Source organism: Solanum lycopersicum, chromosome 7 (genome assembly GCF_036512215.1).
Source record: "Solanum lycopersicum chromosome 7, SLM_r2.1".
NCBI lineage: Eukaryota > Viridiplantae > Streptophyta > Magnoliopsida > Solanales > Solanaceae > Solanum > Solanum lycopersicum.
This window is the reverse complement of record NC_090806.1, coordinates 64,849,903-64,872,017: the sequence shown is the minus strand read 5'-3', so window position 1 is coordinate 64,872,017 and position 22,115 is coordinate 64,849,903. Positions and strand designations below refer to the sequence as shown.

Below are 22,115 nucleotides of genomic sequence, written 5' to 3'. Positions count from 1 at the left end.
ACACTATAAAAAAAAAAGAGTCAATTGGATAAAAGTCACATGATACGTTTAAATTTGAATTTATAAAATTACATTTCTTTTTTAACTCATTATAAATTACCTTTATTCTAATAAGATCAATAGTTAGTAAGTAAGTAGTAAAAAATTGTATCTTTATCTCAACATAGTATAACTGTGATCTCTTTTGATATTTGTTTATATTATAATTTGATTAATTTAAATTTACACCAACTCTAATTTTATTTTTTTCTCCAAATTGTGCCTTAACATTTTCTTATTGCCACAATTTTCATGATTGTGTCACCCCTTCCAAAAAATTTTTTGACAAAGATAGTCTTTTATGTTTGGAAAAAGTTCAAAATAGTTCCAAAAGTATCAATTTTAGTCCTTTAAATTTACCTAAAGTGTTAATACTATTGTTTTTTCCTCATATTTTTAAAAAATTTCTACTAGTTAACTTTAACTCTAAATGAGAAAATTTTTCTTAATTAAAAATCACGATATTTTATTTATCTATGATACATAATGAAATTAACTCTATTAGTTAAATTTGTTATTTTTGCGTTCGTAAATTTTTTGAATTTGGTAAAACTTTCATATTACTCATTTTTTAAAGAAAAAGTTCCACTCTTTTCATCAAAATTAAGGGACAAAACATGTTAAATTTTGAAATGGATAAAATTGTTCAAACTATGCTTTAAAAAACTTTACTACTTTGAATCTATCCAAATATAAGGTATCATTTTTGTCAATTTTTGTCTCCTTTTCCCACGTATGCGGGTCTCTCTTCTTGATAGTGACTAGAACAACATCCACAATACTAATACTAATTAATTTGATTATTTACGGATATGTTTCTTTTTTAATTATCGAATTTAATTTTAAATATAAAATTTTTATAATAAAGAAAATTTTTGTTAAAAATAATCGAGTTGGAATATAAATATTTGAGTTTGAAAAAAAAATGAGATACAATCAAATAGTGGTGTAATTCTCTGGGAAGTATATAAAAGATGTATCTTAACTGAACATCAACGACCCTTTTGTCTACTCCATTAACTCTTCTTCTTCTTGTTATTTCTGCTTCAGTTTCAACTATGGAAGAATCTCTGTTGCCCGGAGAGAGTAGCAGCAACAGTTGGGGACGGATTCGGAATCGGAGGAGGGTTGGTTCCATGTTTGATCCCAGAGATGCTATTGCTCATGGATCTGCTTATCAAAAAGCTGCTGCTTTAGTTGATCTTGTATGACCCTTTTCTCAACTGTTCATTTTTCATACAAAATTTGGGGCAGGGGAGGGGAAATGGGAGTATATGGAGTCTGTCAACTAACTGAGCTATCAAGATTCCTATTAAAGATTTCAAAATTGTATGTTGAAACAAAGGTTTTAACTTCAAATCAACCTGTTATATTGAGTTTCACTCTAAGACTGGTTTGTTTAGTTGTCTTTCTTTCCTTGACTTAGTTGTGTAGTGAAATAAATTACTGACCCTTTCTTTGTCAATGTTTCTCATGAAGTAGAGATCTTGATAGGTAGTTTGGAAGTTGTTTTGAGAAATAGTGGAATGGTGATTTTGGTATTTTAGTAGTTGGGTGGTTGAAAGATTGGATTTTGATAATGGGGTCTAGTAGTTGTATTCAAGAAAATAATGATACTATTATGAAAAAAGAAGGGAATTTTGGATGATCTGAGGCGAGATGAGGCACAGTAGAGAAGAAAAAGAGTTTTGTCTCCTTACTTTTGTGGCTTTGTTCTGTTTTAGCCACACTTCATCGCTGGCTGGTTATTGACTTTCACTGTTGACCTCCCTAAGACATATCTGTTTGTCTTAATTCTTGAATACGCAGTGAAATTTATCCTTTTTTTTGTCAAAGCTTTAATAAAGTAGAGATTTTAATAGGTAATACTTATGCAAAATTGTGGAAAGATAGTGGAGTAGTAGTAATGTAATGTATGAGTACTGTAGTAGTGTTTGGGCTGTTGAAAGATTTGAATTTTGAAATCAGATGCGTAGAGTGGTAAAATGAGGGTAGTGTCTAATGAAATTGGTACACCATTCCAAAAATAAGAAGGGAACTTTAGAAGATCTGAGCTGAGACGAGGCACCACTAACAGGTGTCTGCAACTTCCAAGGTAATTAATTTAGCTGCTGGAAATATTAAAGATTCAAAGAGAACTGAAAAATCTGGGCTTGTTCATTTTTCTATATATTGTGTGGTGAATATAGTGGGCAGACAACAAGAAAAAGAGAGAAGACATTGAGGAACTTAGTGACTTCTCGCAAAAGTTCATGCATAATGTTTTCAGACTGGACTTTTTTTATTTGTCTCTATTCTGGTGAAAGCGGAGGTCTTTTTTGTTTGGTCAAGAATTCCATGTCCAACATACTACATTGTGGCAAATTTTATTGAGAAATGACTTTCTCAAGGAAATAACTCTTCTTTTTTATTATGTATACAAAATCTCTTCTCTTTTTTTTCAGAGAAAGAAGTTAAAGCAGACAGTGTGATATAACCTTTATACTGAAGGACTATAGCTGAATGTCCTATTATGTTTGCCTTCAAACAATTACTTTCTTGTATCAATATAATAGGCCTGGATTTAACCTACAGGATTATCGGTTATAAAATGATCTAATCCATAATAGATTACAATATTTAGTTATTTAGTAGAGAAGTCTTGAGAAAAATGGTTTGAAACGTGAAATAGGGATTAGTTTTTTGGATGATAAATGCTGAAATTTCAATGTTTTCCTTTTAGTAATTGTTTGGTGAGATATTAATCCTGGAAGTTACACATGCAGGCTGAAGATGGCGTTGGTCTACCTGAGGAAATTCTTGAGGGAACGAGCTTTGAAAAGGCAGCACAATTGTACTTCATGTTTACTCGTTTTGACTTCCTCTGGTCACTTAATTATCTTGCACTAGTACTTATAAACTTCTTTGAGGTTTGTACAGTTACCTTGCTGTCTATTCCAGTTTCAGTCCTTTGTTATTTTCCTGCATGTTACATTGACTCCATACTTCTTACTTGTTCGTTGAATTTAGAACTGGTAATTATTGTATCACTTATTTCCTGTTCCTTTTGCTCAGAAACCATTGTGGTGCTCCAGGCATTTAGCTGAGTCATGCAATAATAGAGACTACTACTATCTAGGACAGCTGCCATTTTTGACTGGTGCTGAGTCCCTTATATATGAGGTAAGCTGTGCGTGGTTGGTTTGTTTGTTAAATATATGAGGTTTTAATTGAAGTATGTGAAGAAGCTAAACTTTTAAGAAGAACCATCTACGATTCCTATTTGGCCTAATTAACGGTGAATTTTATTGTTTTAGATATTGCAAGTTTGATTATCCTGAAGAGCCTTAGGAGATTGTTGCCTCCTAGTATATAAAAAACTGATGCATGTGCTTTTGCATGGTAATTTAAATTTAGTTTCTACAGGAAACAAGACAAATTGTACTAAAGACTGTTCTCGACTTCTCAGCAAATGTTGGCAGAAAATATATTTTTTGTTAAAATAATGAGATCGAAAAAGGGGGAGAAGCTATTTTGATCAATTGTTCAACTCAAATCATGAGGAGAACTCTATAGATCAGTACAACTTTGCAGGATGTAATTTTTTGCAACACTTATAATATAACATTGTCAGAAGTAAAAGATGCGATGACAAATATGAGGATTAGAAAAGCTGTCTGGTATAGAAGGTATCTTATAGAGGTTTGGAAGTGTCTTGGGGAGGTTGAAGTAGTTTGGCTGGTCAAGCTATTCAATGTTATACTAAGAAGTGGTAGAATAACCAATATCCAACAAGTGGAGAAGGAGTATCCTGATTCCAATATATAGGACATAAGAGATATTTAAAGTTGTGTGAACTATCAGGACATTGAAATTATGAACAAACAATAAGATTTTAGGAAAAATGTGATAAGAATGTAGAACTAGGGACACTACAGAAGTGATAAAGAACCATTTTGGATTTATGCCTGGTAGATCTACAATAAAGGTCATATATTTGCTGCTAAAGATTGATGGAAGTTTATTGCGTGAGGAAGAAAAATTTATAGATGGTGTTCATTGACCTAGTGAAAGAAAAGTTTTTTGTGGATGATAGAAGAAAAAGGGAATTTATATATATATTAAATATATAAATGACATAAACAATATGCATGAAAGAGCCACCATGTATGAGAACAATATTAGGTGATACAAGAAGAGTTTTCTATAACCGTGACTTTGAACACAGTTATATACCCTAGTTATGGATAAAGTAACACTATATTCAATAAGGTTGATGTATACTAATTGCAGACAATTGACAAAACTAGCGAGGGCGGCGTCAAACCAAAAGCTTGAACTATGGAGATATACTTTACAGAGTAAAAGTTTTAGAATAAAAGTAAGACTGAATATGTGCACTGCAAGTTTAGCAACATATAAGAGTGAAGCTGAGATGAGATTAGTCAGGATTGCAGTGATTAAGTGCAAACAGTTCGGGAACCTAGGCTCGATATTCCATGAAATGTATGATGGTTGAATATGTTACACATTAAATCAAATAGAATGGTTGAAATAGAGAAGTGCTACCTGTTTTTCTAGTAGGATGCCTATCGAAGTAAAAGACAAGCTCCTACATAGACCAACAATGTTATATGGGAGTAATGAGACTCTAAAGTCCATCATATCTACAAGATGAGTGTCACAGATATGCGGTTGCTAATGTACGTTCATACAGAGTTAGACGCGATTAAAAATGATCTCATTTAGCAGAAGGTGCAAGAAGCAATGTACAGTCATGAGTTTGACAAGATTAAAAATGATCACATTTAGCAAGAAGGTGCAAGAATCTTACATAGAAGATAAACCGAAAGAAAGGAATGGTAGACATTTTGAAGACACTATTACTATTAAGAAAATTAGGATGAATTGTCTTAGCTTGTTCTTTTTTTGGTGTAAACAGAATATGTGGGGGAAGTAGGAGAGTTAGTAAATTAAATTGGCAATGTATAATTGTATAGAGTTCTGGGAAAGGGTTTAAGCACCTTTTTGGTGCTTGTAAAGTATCCAACTTAGCACTTTTTTCTGGGGTGACTAAGTTTTTATTGAATAGAACTGTTACTTGTCTCAAAAACAAAAGAAGATAAATCAAAAGAAGTTGCTTTTAATGTCTTGGTTATGTCCTGCGTCTCCCTCCAACTGCATCTGTCTATATCTATGTAACTATCTGGTAGTGAAGGTGTTTGAAGGAAATGTGGTAAACCTAGAATTATATGAAAGGAAATTGTCTTGAAAGACCAAAAATCTCTTGAAGTCCCTACAGACCCAGCGAAAAGTTTGGCACAGTGGGATGAGAATCTATTCATGCAATATCAATTAGTTGGGGTTCATTTTAGTCATGTCAGGATGTTTACTTGAGGTCCAGGGTTGATGTGAGGTTTGTAGTCTTTGTCAAAAGAATTTATGCCAGTTGAGATCTTTATACCAAATAAGCTTATTATTGTTAATTTCTATTGATTTGTAGTATTGTCATTATTGTTGTTATTATAGTTATAGTGAGATGGGCATAATGGTGTGACATGGACAGTGGTGTGATTTTGTATAGCCGACCTCAACTTGTTTTCAATTGAAACGTAGTTGCTGTTGTTGTGTAGGAAGCTTGAATGAGGAAAACGAGGACTTCTTGATCATTCTTAAAACCATAGCTGCATTATTTTACATGAGAATTAAGACAGTGCTTACTTTGCTCATGAGGGTTTCTTGTTCTTATTCTTTACTGGCTTTACTAGGTAGTGTTAAAAGAGGAAAATTCTTTTTTCCAATATTGAATAATAGGGGCCAAATCTGGAAGCATAAACATTACTGTCACATGTATGTAGTTAGCGAGGTAGCTTCAGAAGAGGAACTTCTGTAGTCGTATGTGAAACACAACAACATTACCCCCAGAGTTTCTACTTAGCTGGGTAGGCTACCTTGGGCTTACTAACAGTTTTTTTTGAACTGTCTTCTGCAGGGTGTTACTCTTCTTCTTCTTGTTATACACATTTTATTTCCAATATCATATGAAGGCTTCCATCTCTACTGGAGAAGTCTTCTCAACAGACTGAAGGTAAATTTTGGTACCAGTCCTTTTGTGTTCTCTCATTATGAATGGTAATTATTTTTTTTTATAAAAATAAATACACATTTCCGTTCTTCCTTGTAAAAGATAAAAATTTTTGCGAAGATAGTCGTACTCTAACTTTAGTGCTTTTTTATTGCTGTTTTTCTCACTCTTCTCCCTAAAAGTAGAAGGTGAAATATCTGGTTGTGATATGTCAGATTCTGAAGTTGAAGAAAACAAAACATGGTAAGATGAATCATGCATACCAGGGATTGGGAACTCATTTTTTCAAAAAATTCTCACAACAGTTAGCAGTGGGTGTCTGACAAAACAAGTCCTCAAAGCAAAATCGAGAGTGACTTAGCACCCTTCTTTAGATACAGAAATAAAGAATACCAATTAATCATGAAAAAAGACATCAAATTAAGCCTGCAGTTGGTCTCTTCCTCCTCACTCCTTCCCCATTTTCCTCATATTCTAGATCAATCTCAAATAGTGGTAAAAGTAACTCTTTTAGCACTAAATATTCTTGGAGGTTAGTTTGTGGAGTATATTAATATTTGAAAAAGAAAACAAAATTATTACGGTGGAAAAGATGGGGCCTTCTCTCCTTATTGGAAAGAGAATAAGAAGCATCTAAGTAATCACCCAAGTGCATATTGCTGTTGGCTCTTTGTAGTGCTGGGGATCTACCAAAAAATAGCAATAAGATGTTGCACCAAATTGGTTTGGGTATTTTACTTGACAAACTATGGATCATTGTTAACATATTTAGATTCTTAGGTGTCTGATTGATGATGGTCATATTCCACCATAGCATGACTTCTCATGCATTGCCTCTGGGCACGTTCTATTGTGGTATTCTTGCATATGGTGACAGAGCAAGGACATATTAAAGATGAGGATTTTTAAGAGCAGCACAATCTCTAATGCCTCATCCAACTCATCTTCTTAAGCATTTCCTATAGCTTTAGTATTTGCTTTGGAAAGCACATATGTGGAGAGCCATTACTTATAGTAATCGACTTGTTTTATGACTAAAAAGAAATTGGAAAGGAAGAGAAAATGGTGGAGTTATCCATTTCCTTTGGTTTGACAAAATCAAAGGGGAATGAAATTGGACAGCGGAAGAAAGTTCTCATTTTGGATTCTTTTTTTCTCTCATGTTGGGAGGAAAGAAAATGTAGAGCATAGGCGATTAAAATATTTTGTTATATAATATAATGTCTTATGTATATTTTAATTAACAGAAGCACTTTCCGTGTTTCCTCCTTGTACTTTAGTTGAATTCCTTCGTACACAGAAGGTAAGTTCTAACAAGAAGTTCTCTCTCTAATGAACCCACTAAGTTTGCGTAGAAGCCATTCTTGTGCTTATGCTTAAACTGTTATCTGTTCAAACTAGCCTGCATAACTAGATTTTTCATAATGATTTTGAGGAATTTTTTTTTGGGAAGGTTCGTTGGAACTGGTGAATCCTAGGTTGCTTAAAACTTTCATAGGAAGTGATAGTAAAATTTAGTTAATAACAATGTCGTTCTTGTTTGTCTTGATATTTCAGGTCGTTTTGCTGTTAATCTTGGTTGCGGATATTGTGGTCTACATTCTCTTTCTAGCAGACTTCTATTATCTTCCATTCCGTATTGCATCCTATCTCCGTGTGGTGTTCTTTATTTTGAATATTAGGTGCGTCATAGTAGAATCACTGCTCATTGATTTTCCAATTCTAGTCACTACCTCATTATTGATGTTTATGTTTTAACTTTCTTAACCAGACTTCTCCCTCCAAGTGGTGTCACAATTTTCTTTTCTAGTTGTCTTTTTCTCTTACTTGAAAATGTGAACATATAATCCTTACTGGGAATATGATTTTTATACGCATTATATGTGAAGGAATGTAAAGAAGTGAGTTTTTTGGCTCTTGTTTCCCCAAATATTAAGTCTTAGCATTTTCTTCTACTGCTGTTAATCAATTATATTTTCATGCTTATATTCTTTCATTGTCCATAATGCTTTTGCACCCTACTCACCCTCACCAAGGAAGGGTGGGCCTGATCTTTTGTGGTTCTGTGAAATTTCTGCCTTTTATCAACTTTTGAAATGAATGGAAGTGTCTAGATATGATTTTAAATTTAATCACTCTGTCCCCTCTCTCTCTCTGATCATGCTGCGACCTTCGACTTGTTGGATGAGCTTCAAATGTGTAAAGTATGTCTTGGACATGCACCTGACTTGTAAAAATTCGATTGTCTGCATAAGTTATAGTAATCACAACTATTCTTCTGAGAATGAGAATGCCCTCTAATTCAAATCATGTTTTAGTTATAATTTTTTTAAAATTATGATGCTTTATATGGACTCATTCATGCTGATGCATATTCATAGTCATTTCCACTGTTTATCAGTGACATGTTAATAGTGCATATGATGTCAAGGACATCGATTGTATAGGAAAGACCACCCGCTTTGAATTGATGTAAACTATAGAACACCAGTTAGGTAAGAACATGAATTTTCCTAACCCCTACATATGCTGCTGCATTTGTTGGTGATCGTACAGTGGAGGCAAGTGGTGGTGGTTGATGATGATAATGGCTCTGCAATGGAGTATAGTGGTGGAGGTGGTTGTTGTACGGTGGAGTCTGATGATGGAAGGTTGTGGAGGTAGTCACTGGTAGTTGTGTGGTGGTGTCTGGTAATGGTGGTGATTGGTAGGGGGTAGTGGCAGGCTGCTGCTGCGGTAGTTAGCTGTGATAATAAATACAGTACTGATAAAATGTAAACATTTCTAGGAATCTTTAAGTGAACATTTAATGATTTTAATACTATACAAGATTTGAATGTTTCAGACTTATGAAGAGCTAATAAGTTGTTGTTCCAAGGAAAAACACACATGCACACACTTAATAGCTTGAGATCTGAATGATTCAGATAAAGCCTCCATTAACTGCAAATAAATGATGATGCCTAAGCAGTGTAATCCACTAGATGTTCCTTCTCTTGTTCTCCCTTTTTAAGGTTCAGAAAGATGGCAAGTTGGGTCCACATCCAGCACTTTATTCTTCTTGATTGACTTGGTTTCTGAGCTGTTGTTGCTAATCTGATCTTAATTTCATACTTTTGACAATAGGGAATTACGAGATAGCTTCTTCATCCTTGCAGGAATGTTTCGGACCTACCTTAATGTTGTGGTTAGTTATCCTTGTTTTTGAGGGTTAATGGTTATTTTCATAGCATAGCTTCAGACACAACATGCTAGATGATATGATAATCTAAAAATTCCGCACGTGAATATTATCATGGTACGTCCATTCTCCAACTATTGCTAACCCAAACCCTTCTCTTTTTGTCTATGTTCTTTTTCATCCTCTGCAGGCTTTAACTGCGTTATTTCTTCTATTCTCGAGCTGGTTAGCATATGTCTTCTTTGAAGACACACAGCAGGGGAAAACAATGTTTACTTCATATGGCACTACGCTGTACCAAATGTTTGTTTTATTCACCACATCAAACAACCCAGATGTCTGGATTCCTGCATACAAGTGAGTGCCTTGGAAAATTGTCTTTAGATCCCTTTAAAATAATTGCTATAATATCATTGAAGTTTACCTAGCAGTAGAAGCTTTGTGTGTAAAAAAACAGGATTGGTTTTTTCCATTAAAATCTCTGAATTTTGGTTATGTTTTTGGCTACAATTAAAGATAGGTGTCTCTCACCTTCATAACAAGAGCACCATCTGAATACATTTTGCTCTCGTCGTCAAGCTTGCTTACTTAGTGTTTGCATTTATTTTCGTCTTGAAACCTGTAGTTCGTATTTTTCCTTTCAGGGAATCACGGTGGTATTGCTTGTTTTTTGTTCTATACGTGCTATTGGGCGTTTACTTTGTTACCAACTTAGTTCTTGCTGTTGTATATGATAGCTTCAAAAGTGAGGTAAGGTCTTCCATTGTTTTGCTTCGAGTTATTGGAAATCATTGCCATCATGTTATTGTTTCCATAGCTCGTACTTTTCCTGTAGATTCTTCACTTTGCACGTATATATTTATAGATTTATTTTTTTCTCTTTTGGTGTAGCTTGTAAAACAAGTAGCTGAAAAAGATCGACGGAAGCTAAGGACTTTGAAGAAAGCATTTAGCTTGATTGATGACAGCGTGAGTCGATACTTCATAACTTGCTCTCCTATTAAGTTTCTGTGGTTTACATGTATTAAATATCCTTCTCTTCCTTCCTTTTACCCATGAAAGAGAAGCTTCTATCCTTGTTCTTCCTTTTCCCAAAGAGTGGCAGTAATTGCAGTCAATAAAAATCTTCTCACTCTCAAATATCATGTAAGCATTCAGTATAGCATATGTAGTTGCCTGCCTTTCTGCTCCACAGATCAAATTTAGAGCAAATGTAATCTAGCACCAAAACGAAGAGGGATTATGTTTTCTTGATAAAGTAATAATTCTATTAATGTGATGTGAATTTTCTTTTTCAGTATTAGAAGATAGATTATTTTGAGAACTAGAAAAAGGTAGTTGGTACGGTTCCACATGATTCTATTGGACAAACACCTTCTGGTACACTCATATGCAGAAACAGGTAGATCAACTGGCATAGGTGTTTAAAAGACATAATAGAGTTTGATACTTTCCTCCTTGCTTCTCTTTCATGAATGAAGACAATAGAGTTTAAGTATCTGTCTGTCCTATTTTTAGTGAACTAGCCTGGTACCAGTAACCAATATACAGGTTAGCCTGGCCAGGTGAGAAAGAGTTATTGTTTTCAAGTTTTAGTAGATTCCGTGTTATGACATTCAAATTTTATGTTTCAACTTTCATGTGATTGTAGTTTAAACTCCTATATATTTAATGAAATTTGTGGTTTTCCTTTTCTTCAAATTTTGGTATCCGCACTAATATTTTAAATTACAATTTACTATTAATAATTTTTACAGAAAAATATATTTAACACAACAAAGTGGAAGTTGGACATGTAAATGTGTTGGGGACCCAATTTTGACGGGCTCTACCTATCTATATATAATTGGACCCATGCAGACCATTTTAAGTACTGGATTTGTTTGTCAATGGCCATTGTCTCATGGACCATTTAAAGCAGTAACTGGCCCAGCCTAGCCTGTGATCCATTTTAAGTGCTGGTCCGGCCCGTTTTAACATGAATAACTGTATGTAAGTATGCATAGGTAGAGAGAGAGATAGAGAGCGACAGAGGGTGAAGGCAGAAAGAACTAATGGAAAAGGATTAAATACTTTCATAGATTTCTGTTGTATTCAAGAATTTAATTAAGTATTTTGATTTATGAACTTCTTCCCCCTACCTAGTAATCTAGAGATATAATGTCAAAAGATCCACCAAATTTGATCTTAAATATAAGATTCAAAATGGTTTTTGTGTGTCCTTAAACGTATTGGTTGACATTCCTTTTAAAGTTGTATTGTTTTGTCATTGGCAGAACACTGGGGTCCTCGACAAGAAGCAATGTATCCTTCTGTTTGAGGAACTTAACAAATACAGGTAAAGTTCATTCTCCACATGACCTTGCAATGCATTTCTGACACAGAGGTTCTGCAGCTATGCTCCAGTTGTTTTCACTAATTGTCTTCTTTTTGTGGTGTGGATCTTACTGCCTTCCTTGAAACTGAAATTGACCTAGCAGTCACAACTTGAACTGGATAAAGCTGTTTTACAAAATCCAGATCAACATGCTGGCTGTAAAGTTTTTTATTTTTTTCTTTGAAACTGGTTACATTTGTATTCAAGTCTACTTAGGTAGTACTGAAAAAACTATATTTACAAATAAGTAGAATGGAAGTAAATTCTACCCCAAAGCTGAACCAAAATCTATATGGACCCTAATACTTCTATGATTGACTCAGTCTTCTTGGAATAGACATTTGTACACCAAAAACAGAACAACAAAATACACTTAAGCTTGACTTTCTCCATGTTGTCGTTCCTATTCTCAAAACATCTATGATTTCTCTGTTGGTATTGACTTGTGTTATATAATTATATTTCTTGTCTCTTCCTATTTGAGATACTGCTTTGTTGGTATTGACTTATGTTATCTTCTCCTTGGCATCATAAATATGTCCTGCACTTTTTCTTTCACGTATATCTATCAAGGTTCCACAGTAGGCACTGATACATTATCATTAAATGTCTTCAGAACATTGCCAAAAATATCAGGAGATGATTTTGAGTCAATATTCAATGAGCTGGATGATACTGGTGACTTTAAGGTACTTACGAATCCTATCAATACTTGGTGTCTTCTTGAAATTGGTGATGAAGTTGAATGACTTAGCACCAGAGCTTGATTCTAAACAATAAGCACATCTATCTTGTACCTTACCATTTCAAGTTTGTTAGATCTCTCGAGTCTAAAAACTTCAAGTTTCTCATATTTTTCGTGGAACCAGATGGATTGTCTGAATTATAGGAATCTGATCCTTTTCATGAATGAAATCTTCTCAGTCACTAAAAATTCCATCTTCATTTTTGTTTTCACTCTTCTCATGAATTCTCTCTGTGTCAAATGCAGATAAATTTGGAAGAATTTGCCGATCTGTGCACTGCAATCGGACTAAGATTTCAGAAGGAAGATTCAGTGAGTCCAGTTACCCTTTCAATTACAGTTTGAAGGTTATACCAGAGAATCCTTCATGTTCTGTTTTCTATTGCAGCTGCCAATCTTTGAAGCATGTCCGAATTTCTATCATTCAGCAGCATCTGAGAAGTTGAGAGACTTCGTCCGTGGCGATACATTTGAGTACATAATAGTGTCCGTTCTCCTGGTCAATCTTGTTGCTGTTATTATTGAAACCACGGTATGAATCAAACTCTGTACAATTTCTAGTTGGATTTTGGATGCAAATGGATCATATTTCTATGCTTAAGGTAGCCCCAGTATATAGGTCTGTTAGTGGTTGTCTAATTTGAACTTATGAAGTGATACTAACTCCTTTTGGTATCTGATCTGTTAATTATTGAAACATCATGTCTATGAAGTAAAATGAAATGGAGAATATACGTTATGATTAAATTACCAACCACTGATCCCATGACCAAGTCATAACTAGCAACTACCCAATGGTTAAAACTGTGATCTTGAATCAAGCTTAGTGTGGCATGACTGGCATCCTTCCCTTTGTTATAAGGATGAGTACCTCCTGACTCCACCCAAACATGAGCTGAACATTGAACCTGAACAACCAAGGAACTTTTATCCTTTCTACTTTGTTTTCTGTCTGGTGCTTTCAGTATTGTGTGGATGCAACAGCAAGGAGGTGGGTTGTTCTTCTATGTCTGATTAGAATAACGTAGTGCCACCAAACAATTTTCTGCCTAAGTACCTCAGAGAAACCTCCTCTTCCAAATCATTTATATTTGAAAGGACTGGCACATCTTACTGACCAACTGAGTTTTGAGGAAAGAATCAACATTCTCACCCAAAAATCAATAAATCAAGATCCTCATATGCTTGATGTTTCACTTATTTCTTACTTTCATGGATGTTAATGAGGAAATCTTTTGTTTGGATGGTGAATTTTGTGCTTTTACATATAATAAAATACCTGAGATGAGGACTAACAACTGAAGAAATATCCCCCACTTTTCACATTGTTTTTGCTTGCATCTTTTCTAAGTTCAGTATGAAGCTCACTGACTTGTTCTGTTGTTGGTGAATTCTAGCTCGATATTCAGAACAACTCAGGTCAAACCTTTTGGCAGAAGGTGGAGTTCACATTTGGTAAGTCCCATGACGAATTTCAGGGCTTGGCACCAATATTTCTAGAAATTTGATATCTGCTTTTTTATTCATCTGATTTTGGTTCTAGGTTTGCCCCAATAGGTAGAAAGTTATCCAGATGGTTTTATGTTAGTGGTATCAGCTCTGGTTGCCGTTTGCATTAAATATATCAACCATACCTACTAGAGGGTTAATTAGTTTAAGATAGAGTAAATATAAATATATGGCTTCTGAATTTTGTTGGTTGTATTTTGCATTTTTATTTGATATGTCAAATATTAAAAATTTTCCTTTGTCCTAGCAATTATCTCGGTTGAATTGGATTTCTTATTTAAGTTCTTGAGATTTGACTTTAATATTGTTAAATCAGTTCTTAACCGTGCACCACCTTTTGTATACAATAGGTACACAAAATATAGAGAAGTTACAGAAAGATATGGTTCTCTACTAGACACACGCAATATTCTATACAAATAGTAACCTCATGGTTTCGTCAAAAAGACATTAAAGTAGGAGGCTATTCCTCAGATGTAGAAACTCATCTTCTTTCCGTTCAAAAATTTTCCTATTCCTTTCCCTCCATACGATTTACATAAGTGCCTATAGAGCAAAATCCCATGTCTGCTCTTCTGTCCTCTAAAGACCCCACTGAATAAGGCATCCTTCACAATACTCAAGTGATTCTTGAACTGACGAGCCATCCATTTAGTTCTCACCACAGATGTGACGTTACCTATCAATGTAGTAAGAGATGATCCACGTCCTCCCCTGAGTGTTTACACTTGAAGCACCAACTAGTTGATAGGTACAGGAAAAACCTGTACGGTCCTAGGTTCAAGTTCCCATTACAATACTGAGATTTTTGTTCAGCCCCTTCAAATGGTCTCATAGCTCTCTCCAAAGAACCCACATTACGGCTCATGGATGTTCACTACGAGAGGAATTCAACGATGCTCCAAATGTTACCTATGTGGTGAATAGGCAGAGACAATTAGCCTTTTTTTGTACATTGTAAATGGGCAGATCAGTTATGGAATTTATTTTATCAACCTAAGGAAAATTAAGTAGGTGATGCCCGGAGGCAGGAAGCATTAAGAAGGTGTTAAAATGATATAACAAGAAAAGGAGGGTTAAGTGGAAGATCATCCCAGCATATTTGGTGGTTTGTTTGGGGAGAAAGGAATCATAGATGTTTTAAGGACAAGCAATGCAACATCCAGAAGTTCATTCTTAAGCCTTTTTTTTTTGGTGTAAACGGGAAAAGTTAATACAAACTGAAGATATTTTTGGTGTTTTAGATAGTCTGTAAGTAGCAAAGTAGATTGGATCCCTTGTTGTAATTAAGCCTTACTTTTGAGGGGCCATACAATTTTGTGTAGTATACCTGTTGATATTTATATAACTATTACCATTATTTTATTAAAAAAAAGGCTTATGGATGTTCCTTTTTTTTTTATCGTCTCACTTAAGATGCCTGAAAAATGTTTAATCCAACTGAAAATACCAAGCTAGATTAGCAACAATATTCACTTGTTATGCAGTCTCTTGTTGCTTCTGAACCTCTTTAGATTCATGTAGCCAAAAGCAGTTTTACGCTCTTTTGACCATCAAATAATCCTACTGATAACTAGCAAAAGTTAAGCCGTTCTCGTCCTGCTTAGAGCTTGGGAAAAAAATGAAATTTCTCTTCAAGGCATAAAGACACTAGGGGAAATGGTAAGGGTATTGATATTAAATAATTAGATACTTTGTGTTCTCATCCTTAGACTTGACAGTTGTCTTCTACAGTCAATTTATGTGTAATGAAATTTAAGTTTATATGGAAATTTAAGTTTCTTATCCTATCATTATGGTGGTGCCTCTTTTGGCATCAAGCATTGATCTTCACAACTGTCATCTTAAAATTGTGGTGTTGTGCATACTCTTTGGGTTGAGCATATTTGGGATTTTACCATTTTCTATTTTGTTGCACAGGCTGGCTGTATGTTATCGAGATGGCACTAAAAGTGTACACTTACGGTTTTGAGAACTATTGGAGGGATGGTCAAAATCAATTTGATTTTATCGTCACTTGGGTCATTGGTAGGTTTCAAAAGTATTGAAGCCTGAATTCTCTTGATTAAATTTTATATCAAGTACTGTGTTGGCACTTGGATTTACATTTCAAATTGTTTGGCTCATAATTGTATTTCAGATCTCTCTCTTTATATTCAATTTATAACATATGTAAGGCTGTATCTGAAAGTGTCATTTGAAATACGCTATATTACCTCACCTTTGTTTGATAACGCTTGTAGTTTTTTTAAGTCCCATGTTGGTTTAGGGAATGGACTGTGATTATGGTCCTGGACAATCCTCAATTCACGGGTTAGTTTTTGAGGGCTGAGTTGCGCCCAGGGTCCATTTTCTTCTCATGGTATCAGAGCCAGACCTATTGGTCCCTATTGTTGTGTTACACAATTTTGGACCCCTTAACCTATGGTGCTCGGACTCTTCAAAAATGCCAAAGGGTGTGTGTCAGATTCTCCAAAAGTAGTGTATTTTTGAAGAATCCGAGACGGGTGCGGCATCAAAAGTGAAGAGTCCGCGCAACTAAGCCCTTAACCCACCCTCCAGTTGAGTCCTGAGCATTTGGGAGTGTTAAGTCCCACATTGGTTGAGGGAACAGTTGTGGTTTTGGTCTTGGGTAATCCTCGCTGCATGAGTTCGTTTTTGCGGTTGAGTTAGGCCCAAAGGCCATATCTTCAGAGATATTAACAGTAATGATAGAGGTCAAGAAATAAGGAATCCTCTGAAGATACGTCCAATTCCATGATTTCACTTCATTTATTAGAGGTGGTTGTTTGTCTTTTGTCTAAAATATGGTGCACTACTGCCTATATTTTCTCTTGGTGTTTAAGAGTGATCTTTTTTTCTAATAATAATGTGAACCTAGTCAACAGTGCTACTGCTTGTCAAGTTCTTTGCATTAATTGACACTTCTCACTTTTCTGCACATAGTGAGATAGCTATTTTTCTGCACTTACTGGATTTAACTGGTTTAACGGATGAATTTGATTTTCACAGTTATTGGAGAAACAGCTACTTTTGTAGCCCCTGATGATCTGACCTTTTTGTCCAATGGAGAATGGTAAAGGCCTCTAAATTATTTTGCTCTTGCAATTCTGCCAAATTGTCTGCTGTTGTTTCTGGCAATTCTTGAGTACTTCAATTATTTTGCTGAATATATTACCATGTACAAGTAAAAGACTTTTTGGAGGCAAGAAAAAGATGCTTGGCTCCATGATTTGATTTCTGTTTTTCTTCCTCAAAAAGATGGATCTATGATTCTTTTTTTTTCTATGTGCTGTGTTCTGACTTCTGGATGCTATTCTTGAAGTGAGGCGTTAATAAGATTTAGATATTATAGCTAGAGAATGATTAGAAAAATTCTTAATTATCCTTTTGTGGCTTGTGTGACCTTTGCTTATAATGATGATGAACCTGGATTGACCATAATACATTATTTGCTTTTTATGGTCTCCAAAAGGATGATAAGTGGTCAAAATATCAAGTGAATATGTTTGTAAATTCATACAAATCTAGATTTTTTGTACTTGAAAAAGAAATCACATAGAATATTCACTTAGAATGCATCTGTAAGAGAATGAGGAACCCCTTATTGGGAGTATGGTTTCTTAATTAGAATGCGTCTGTAACAGAATGAGAAACCCATTATTGGGTGCTTAGAGTTTTCTCAGTGTCTTCTCTTTCTGATGTTTTACAATTTAGCACTCCTTTCTTATGGATAGACTAAATGCTTCGTGTCTATGGTGCTTACAGGATTCGTTATCTTCTTATCGCAAGAATGTTACGATTAATGAGACTCTTGCTGCACGTAGAGCGATATCGTGCTTTTGTTGCCACATTTTTGACCCTCATACCAAGTCTGATGCCGTACTTGGGGACCATATTCTGCATCTTGTGCTTTTATTGCTCTCTTGGTTTACAGGTATATTTGACCTTTGTGGTTGCTATTAGCCTATTACTATGCTGATAACTCCATTAAGATTTTATTCCTCTCGTCTGAACTCTGTTTTTAATTATTGTGAAGTTCTCGTTGTCATTAGATTTATTTTTCTCTCTGTTAGATTGCCTTTGCCTGTAGGTCTTAGTCAATATGGCATCATACAAGAAACTGAAATAGCTTTTACTCACATTTTCTTTATCGATGTTGAAGTATTGTCTGTCTACTCTTTTCCTATCCTTTTTCTTCCTTTCACCCTTAGTTACTTTTTTTAACTTGTGCAGATCTTTGGTGGGATTGTCAACGCTGGAAACCCCAATTTAGCCCAAACTGAGCTTTCTGATAATGAGTATCCTTTTGTCAATGGTGAAATTAGAGCATTCTACAGAAAAATAAAGGACAAGGGGACAACTTTTTGTCATTTCATAAAAATCTTCTTGGGAGAAACAATTTTATCATTTAATATGAAGATCCATATTTTATTGTTGCATATTCTTGTAGTGTTCCCACTTGGAAGTCGATCAACTTTGTTATCTTGACAATCCAAGCTATTTGCTTTTTAACTTCAATGACTATCCAAGTGGCATGGTCACAGTTTTCAACATATTGGTGATGGGAAATTGGCAAGTGTGGATGCAGGTATCGTGATTTTAGGATTTTCTCAATTACCGCTTTGAAGAACTATCTTTTATATGTATGGTCATCTTTTATGATGCATATTCTTCATAGATCAGTCATGTATTTTTCTTACCTTTAAAGGAACCAATAGGACACCTTCAAAATAGGTTCCAAGGATGATGACTTTGGTGACTGGAGCCTAGCCTAATCCTTAAGTGGCTGTCCTTTTCTAATTTTGTTGTGTTTCCTCAGTTCTGTGATACATGTCTTTACAGAGTGTAAAATGAATTCGTTTGAGGAAAGATTCACCTAGACAATTGAGATGAAATTGTGGTTTATAAAATGAGAATCCTAGAGACAATAAACATATTTGTAAGAGGTTTACAGTGCGAACATCATTTGGATTAGGATTTTCTATGGTTCTGGAGTACTGGACAATAACAACAGTGAAATCCCACAAGTGGGGTCTGGGGAGGGTGGTGTGCATGCAGCCTTACCCATATTTATTGAAGGTTAGAGATTGGTTTGATAGACCCTTGGCTCAAGTAAAGCCTATCAAAAATCAAGTACTTATAGCAACTATAGTAGTGAATAAGTCATGCTGGAAACAACTAAGAAGAGAACAAATAGCAATAACAAATAATCAAGTATTTTAGCATGTATCTGACCCTATTCTTGGTAGACCTTTATAGACACTTTAAAGTCTGGTTCATGAACTCTATAATCAGGTTACGTATGCGGGGAGATATTGTAGATATACAATATCCTGGACAACTATGTAATGGTTTTCAAAAGTTGTACGCTAATCTAAGACTATTCAACAATTAGGATAACGCTCAGATTCTTTCATAATGTTTATATGCACAAGAACATATACTGAAGATATTTCTGTTATCCAAGAATATTTCCTCAGCTTTGAGATTGTAATTATTATGTATGAGGTAATTAACGATTTTGAGAGAGGAGAGTATTTCTTTTTGTCTACTTAATGTGTGCACATCAAACAGATGGAAGTCAAAGACACTTGGCTAGATGTTTGAGTGGTTTGTGCCATGCAAATACTATTGATCATCCTTCTGTATGTGGTTTAAATATCAATGTTCTATCAATATCACAAATATTGTTTCTTTTATTTTTTGTATTCTGTAAGTTATTTGTTTGGTTTCTCTTGGTGCTTTTTTGAGGGTTAACCTGTACGTTTAACCTGTTCGTGCTCAAACTGGACTTTCTTTACAAGTATAAATTATGTGAGGATTCAATGAATGTTGAGAACTTATTAATAACTTTGAGTAACATGTAGTAAGATCTTAGTTGTTACAAGTTGTTGCATCCTTCATGCGTTCTGCTTTATTGTGCTAATGTAAAGAGTATCGAGATGATTAATGCCATTTTGACAGTTTTAACCTACCTTCTTTCCTAACATGGGTGGTCTGAATAGCTGATAATAATTGCCTAAACATTTCAGAGCTACAAGGAACTAACGGGGACTGCCTGGACTTATGTCTACTTCGTCAGCTTCTATCTTATCTCAGTTTTGTGGCTGTTGAATTTGGTAAGTATCCATGTCTACTTTTTGCAAAACCTGGGCTCTAGAAGTGGAAGGGATTTAGTTCCTTTACAGTATGTTACATCTGAGAAGATATCAATTAAATATGTTTACACATTACCAAGCCATGTCAGACATCTCAACTAAGCAATTTAGAGTTGATCTACCCCTCGTTTTAAAAGAAGTGGCCCAGAAATACCCTATCTCGTCTAAGGAAGTGACAAATAGTTTTTTTAAAAAAATGAAATCCATTTAGGGGTATATTTTAGAAACTTAAAATTACAGAAGTTGTAATACTGCATCTTTTTAATTGATCTTATCATTACTTTTCTTGTGTTCGAACACTTTCTTCTATCCTATGTGTTTATACTCAGTATAGTCCTTTAGCAAAGACCAGTGCTGAAACGACAAAAAAATACTTCATCAATAAATGATAATTGCTAAACGATTACTTAACCTTTGCTTGGACTCTTTTCAGATTGTAGCATTTGTCTTGGAAGCTTTCCAAGCAGAAATGGATCTAGAGGCTGCAGCAAACTGTGCGGATGGTGATGACAAGGTTAGTTTATGAGCCTGCATCAGCTGGTTCTCATGCAGCGAGTCTATTATTACTAGCGTATTCATTTGCAGACAGGAACATCTTGGCAGACTCTAGCGAGTTGTTGGAGTTCTTCGTTTCATCATAGAAATGCTATTTATTATTTACACTCGTGAAATTTATAGCCAGTGAAGTTCAGAAAGAGACTAATTCCTTCATGATCTACCAGCCTTGGTCACTCTTCAAAAAAGAATAAACAGAACATTTTATTCAAATCATTGACAAAAATATCACTGCTAACTGCTGTAGCACATGGAAATGACTCCAACAAATGTCACGAACCTAAACTCCGAGTATAATTTGTTTCTTTTTCCCTACTGTAAACCCTGTTTATTTACCTTCCCTCACTTCCTCCTATTTTTAAATCCCTCGGCATTCAAATCTGCATTTACAAAAAACAGCACTTATCAGAACATACATAATAGTATTCTAACCTTTTTCATCACTCTATAATCCTCAAAACAGTTCTAGACTTTACGTTTTTCTACTAGCCTACCCTCTGTTTGATCCTTTAGTCTTGAACCAAGTCCTCATTAAACGAACCAATTGGTACTAATCTTGGAGATCTACATCTCTTTTTTCTGTTACTTAACAGTTAACAGTGTCGTCTTTGTTAATAATATGTACTCATGTGAACCTGAATTCTTTGTGTAATTCAGGAATCAAGAAGTGAGCGGAGACGTAATGTTGGGTAAGTTTGATTGACTAATGTTGAAATATGGGAAAAACTTTATGTAAACCATTTATCTGACTGGCAACTTCTTTCATTACACAGCACTAAGACTCGGAGCCAGCGAGTAGATTTCCTCCTGCATCACATGCTGAGTTCTGAACTAACAGAATGCTCCCATGACGATCCATAAGTTTACTCCTCCTTTTCTTCATGCTGGTAACTTCATCAATATTTCTGATTGTAAATTTGATAGAAACGATTAATCTGTCGACTCTGTAACTGTTAATTTTTTCCTTTAATCTCAGCCTTATGCAGTCCTGTGAACATCAGAAGTTGAGTTATTTTGGTGGTGAAGCCAAATTGGCAATGTACATTTCCAACTAGTTATGAGTATGTATCGCGAATTGTTATGTGTTGTGTATAAATTCCATCGAGCCTACGACAAGATTGTAGCTGTTCCACTCCATTCCTAGATGTTATTTATCAGCATCACACGCTGCTGTATTACTCAGATATTGTACGATGATTTGTTTGTAGTTTTTTCACTCTGCTTCTCAAACATTTAAATGAAAACATGAGGAATGGATTTAAACGATTTTTCATTTACAGTTGCATCTTTCTTCTCTCTATTTCGAGCAGTCTTGTGTCCTAAACTAAACTTTCGCTATACATGGGGTTCGAGGAAGGAGATTTTGAATTAAATTAGGCCCCAAAATATAATGTTATCGAGATTGACATAGTACTATCAACAGAAATATACATTGCCAAATTGTTACGAACAAGTTTAATTGTAATCTTATTTCTAATAATTCA

At 34.8% G+C, this 22,115-nt stretch overlaps 1 protein-coding gene across 1 annotated transcript; it reads left to right on the top strand.

Annotated features, from left to right (window-relative positions):
• The first annotated feature begins 985 nt into the window (after positions 1 to 985).
• LOC101244201 (two pore calcium channel protein 1B) lies at positions 986 to 21,910 on the top strand. Its single transcript, NM_001321095.1, has 24 exons — positions 986 to 1,244; positions 2,805 to 2,948; positions 3,094 to 3,201; positions 6,011 to 6,106; positions 7,661 to 7,785; positions 9,230 to 9,290; positions 9,475 to 9,641; positions 9,929 to 10,034; positions 10,176 to 10,253; positions 11,561 to 11,622; positions 12,278 to 12,350; positions 12,653 to 12,718; positions 12,795 to 12,938; positions 13,804 to 13,861; positions 15,836 to 15,943; positions 16,928 to 16,991; positions 17,684 to 17,852; positions 18,152 to 18,216; positions 18,416 to 18,506; positions 19,951 to 20,037; positions 20,510 to 20,590; positions 21,289 to 21,320; positions 21,405 to 21,518; positions 21,608 to 21,910. The coding sequence occupies exons 1-23, from the start codon at positions 1,098 to 1,100 to the stop codon at positions 21,490 to 21,492; spliced, it is 2,220 nt and encodes a 739-aa protein (NP_001308024.1). The 5' UTR covers positions 986 to 1,097; the 3' UTR covers positions 21,493 to 21,518; positions 21,608 to 21,910.
• The last annotated feature ends 205 nt before the right edge of the window (positions 21,911 to 22,115 follow it).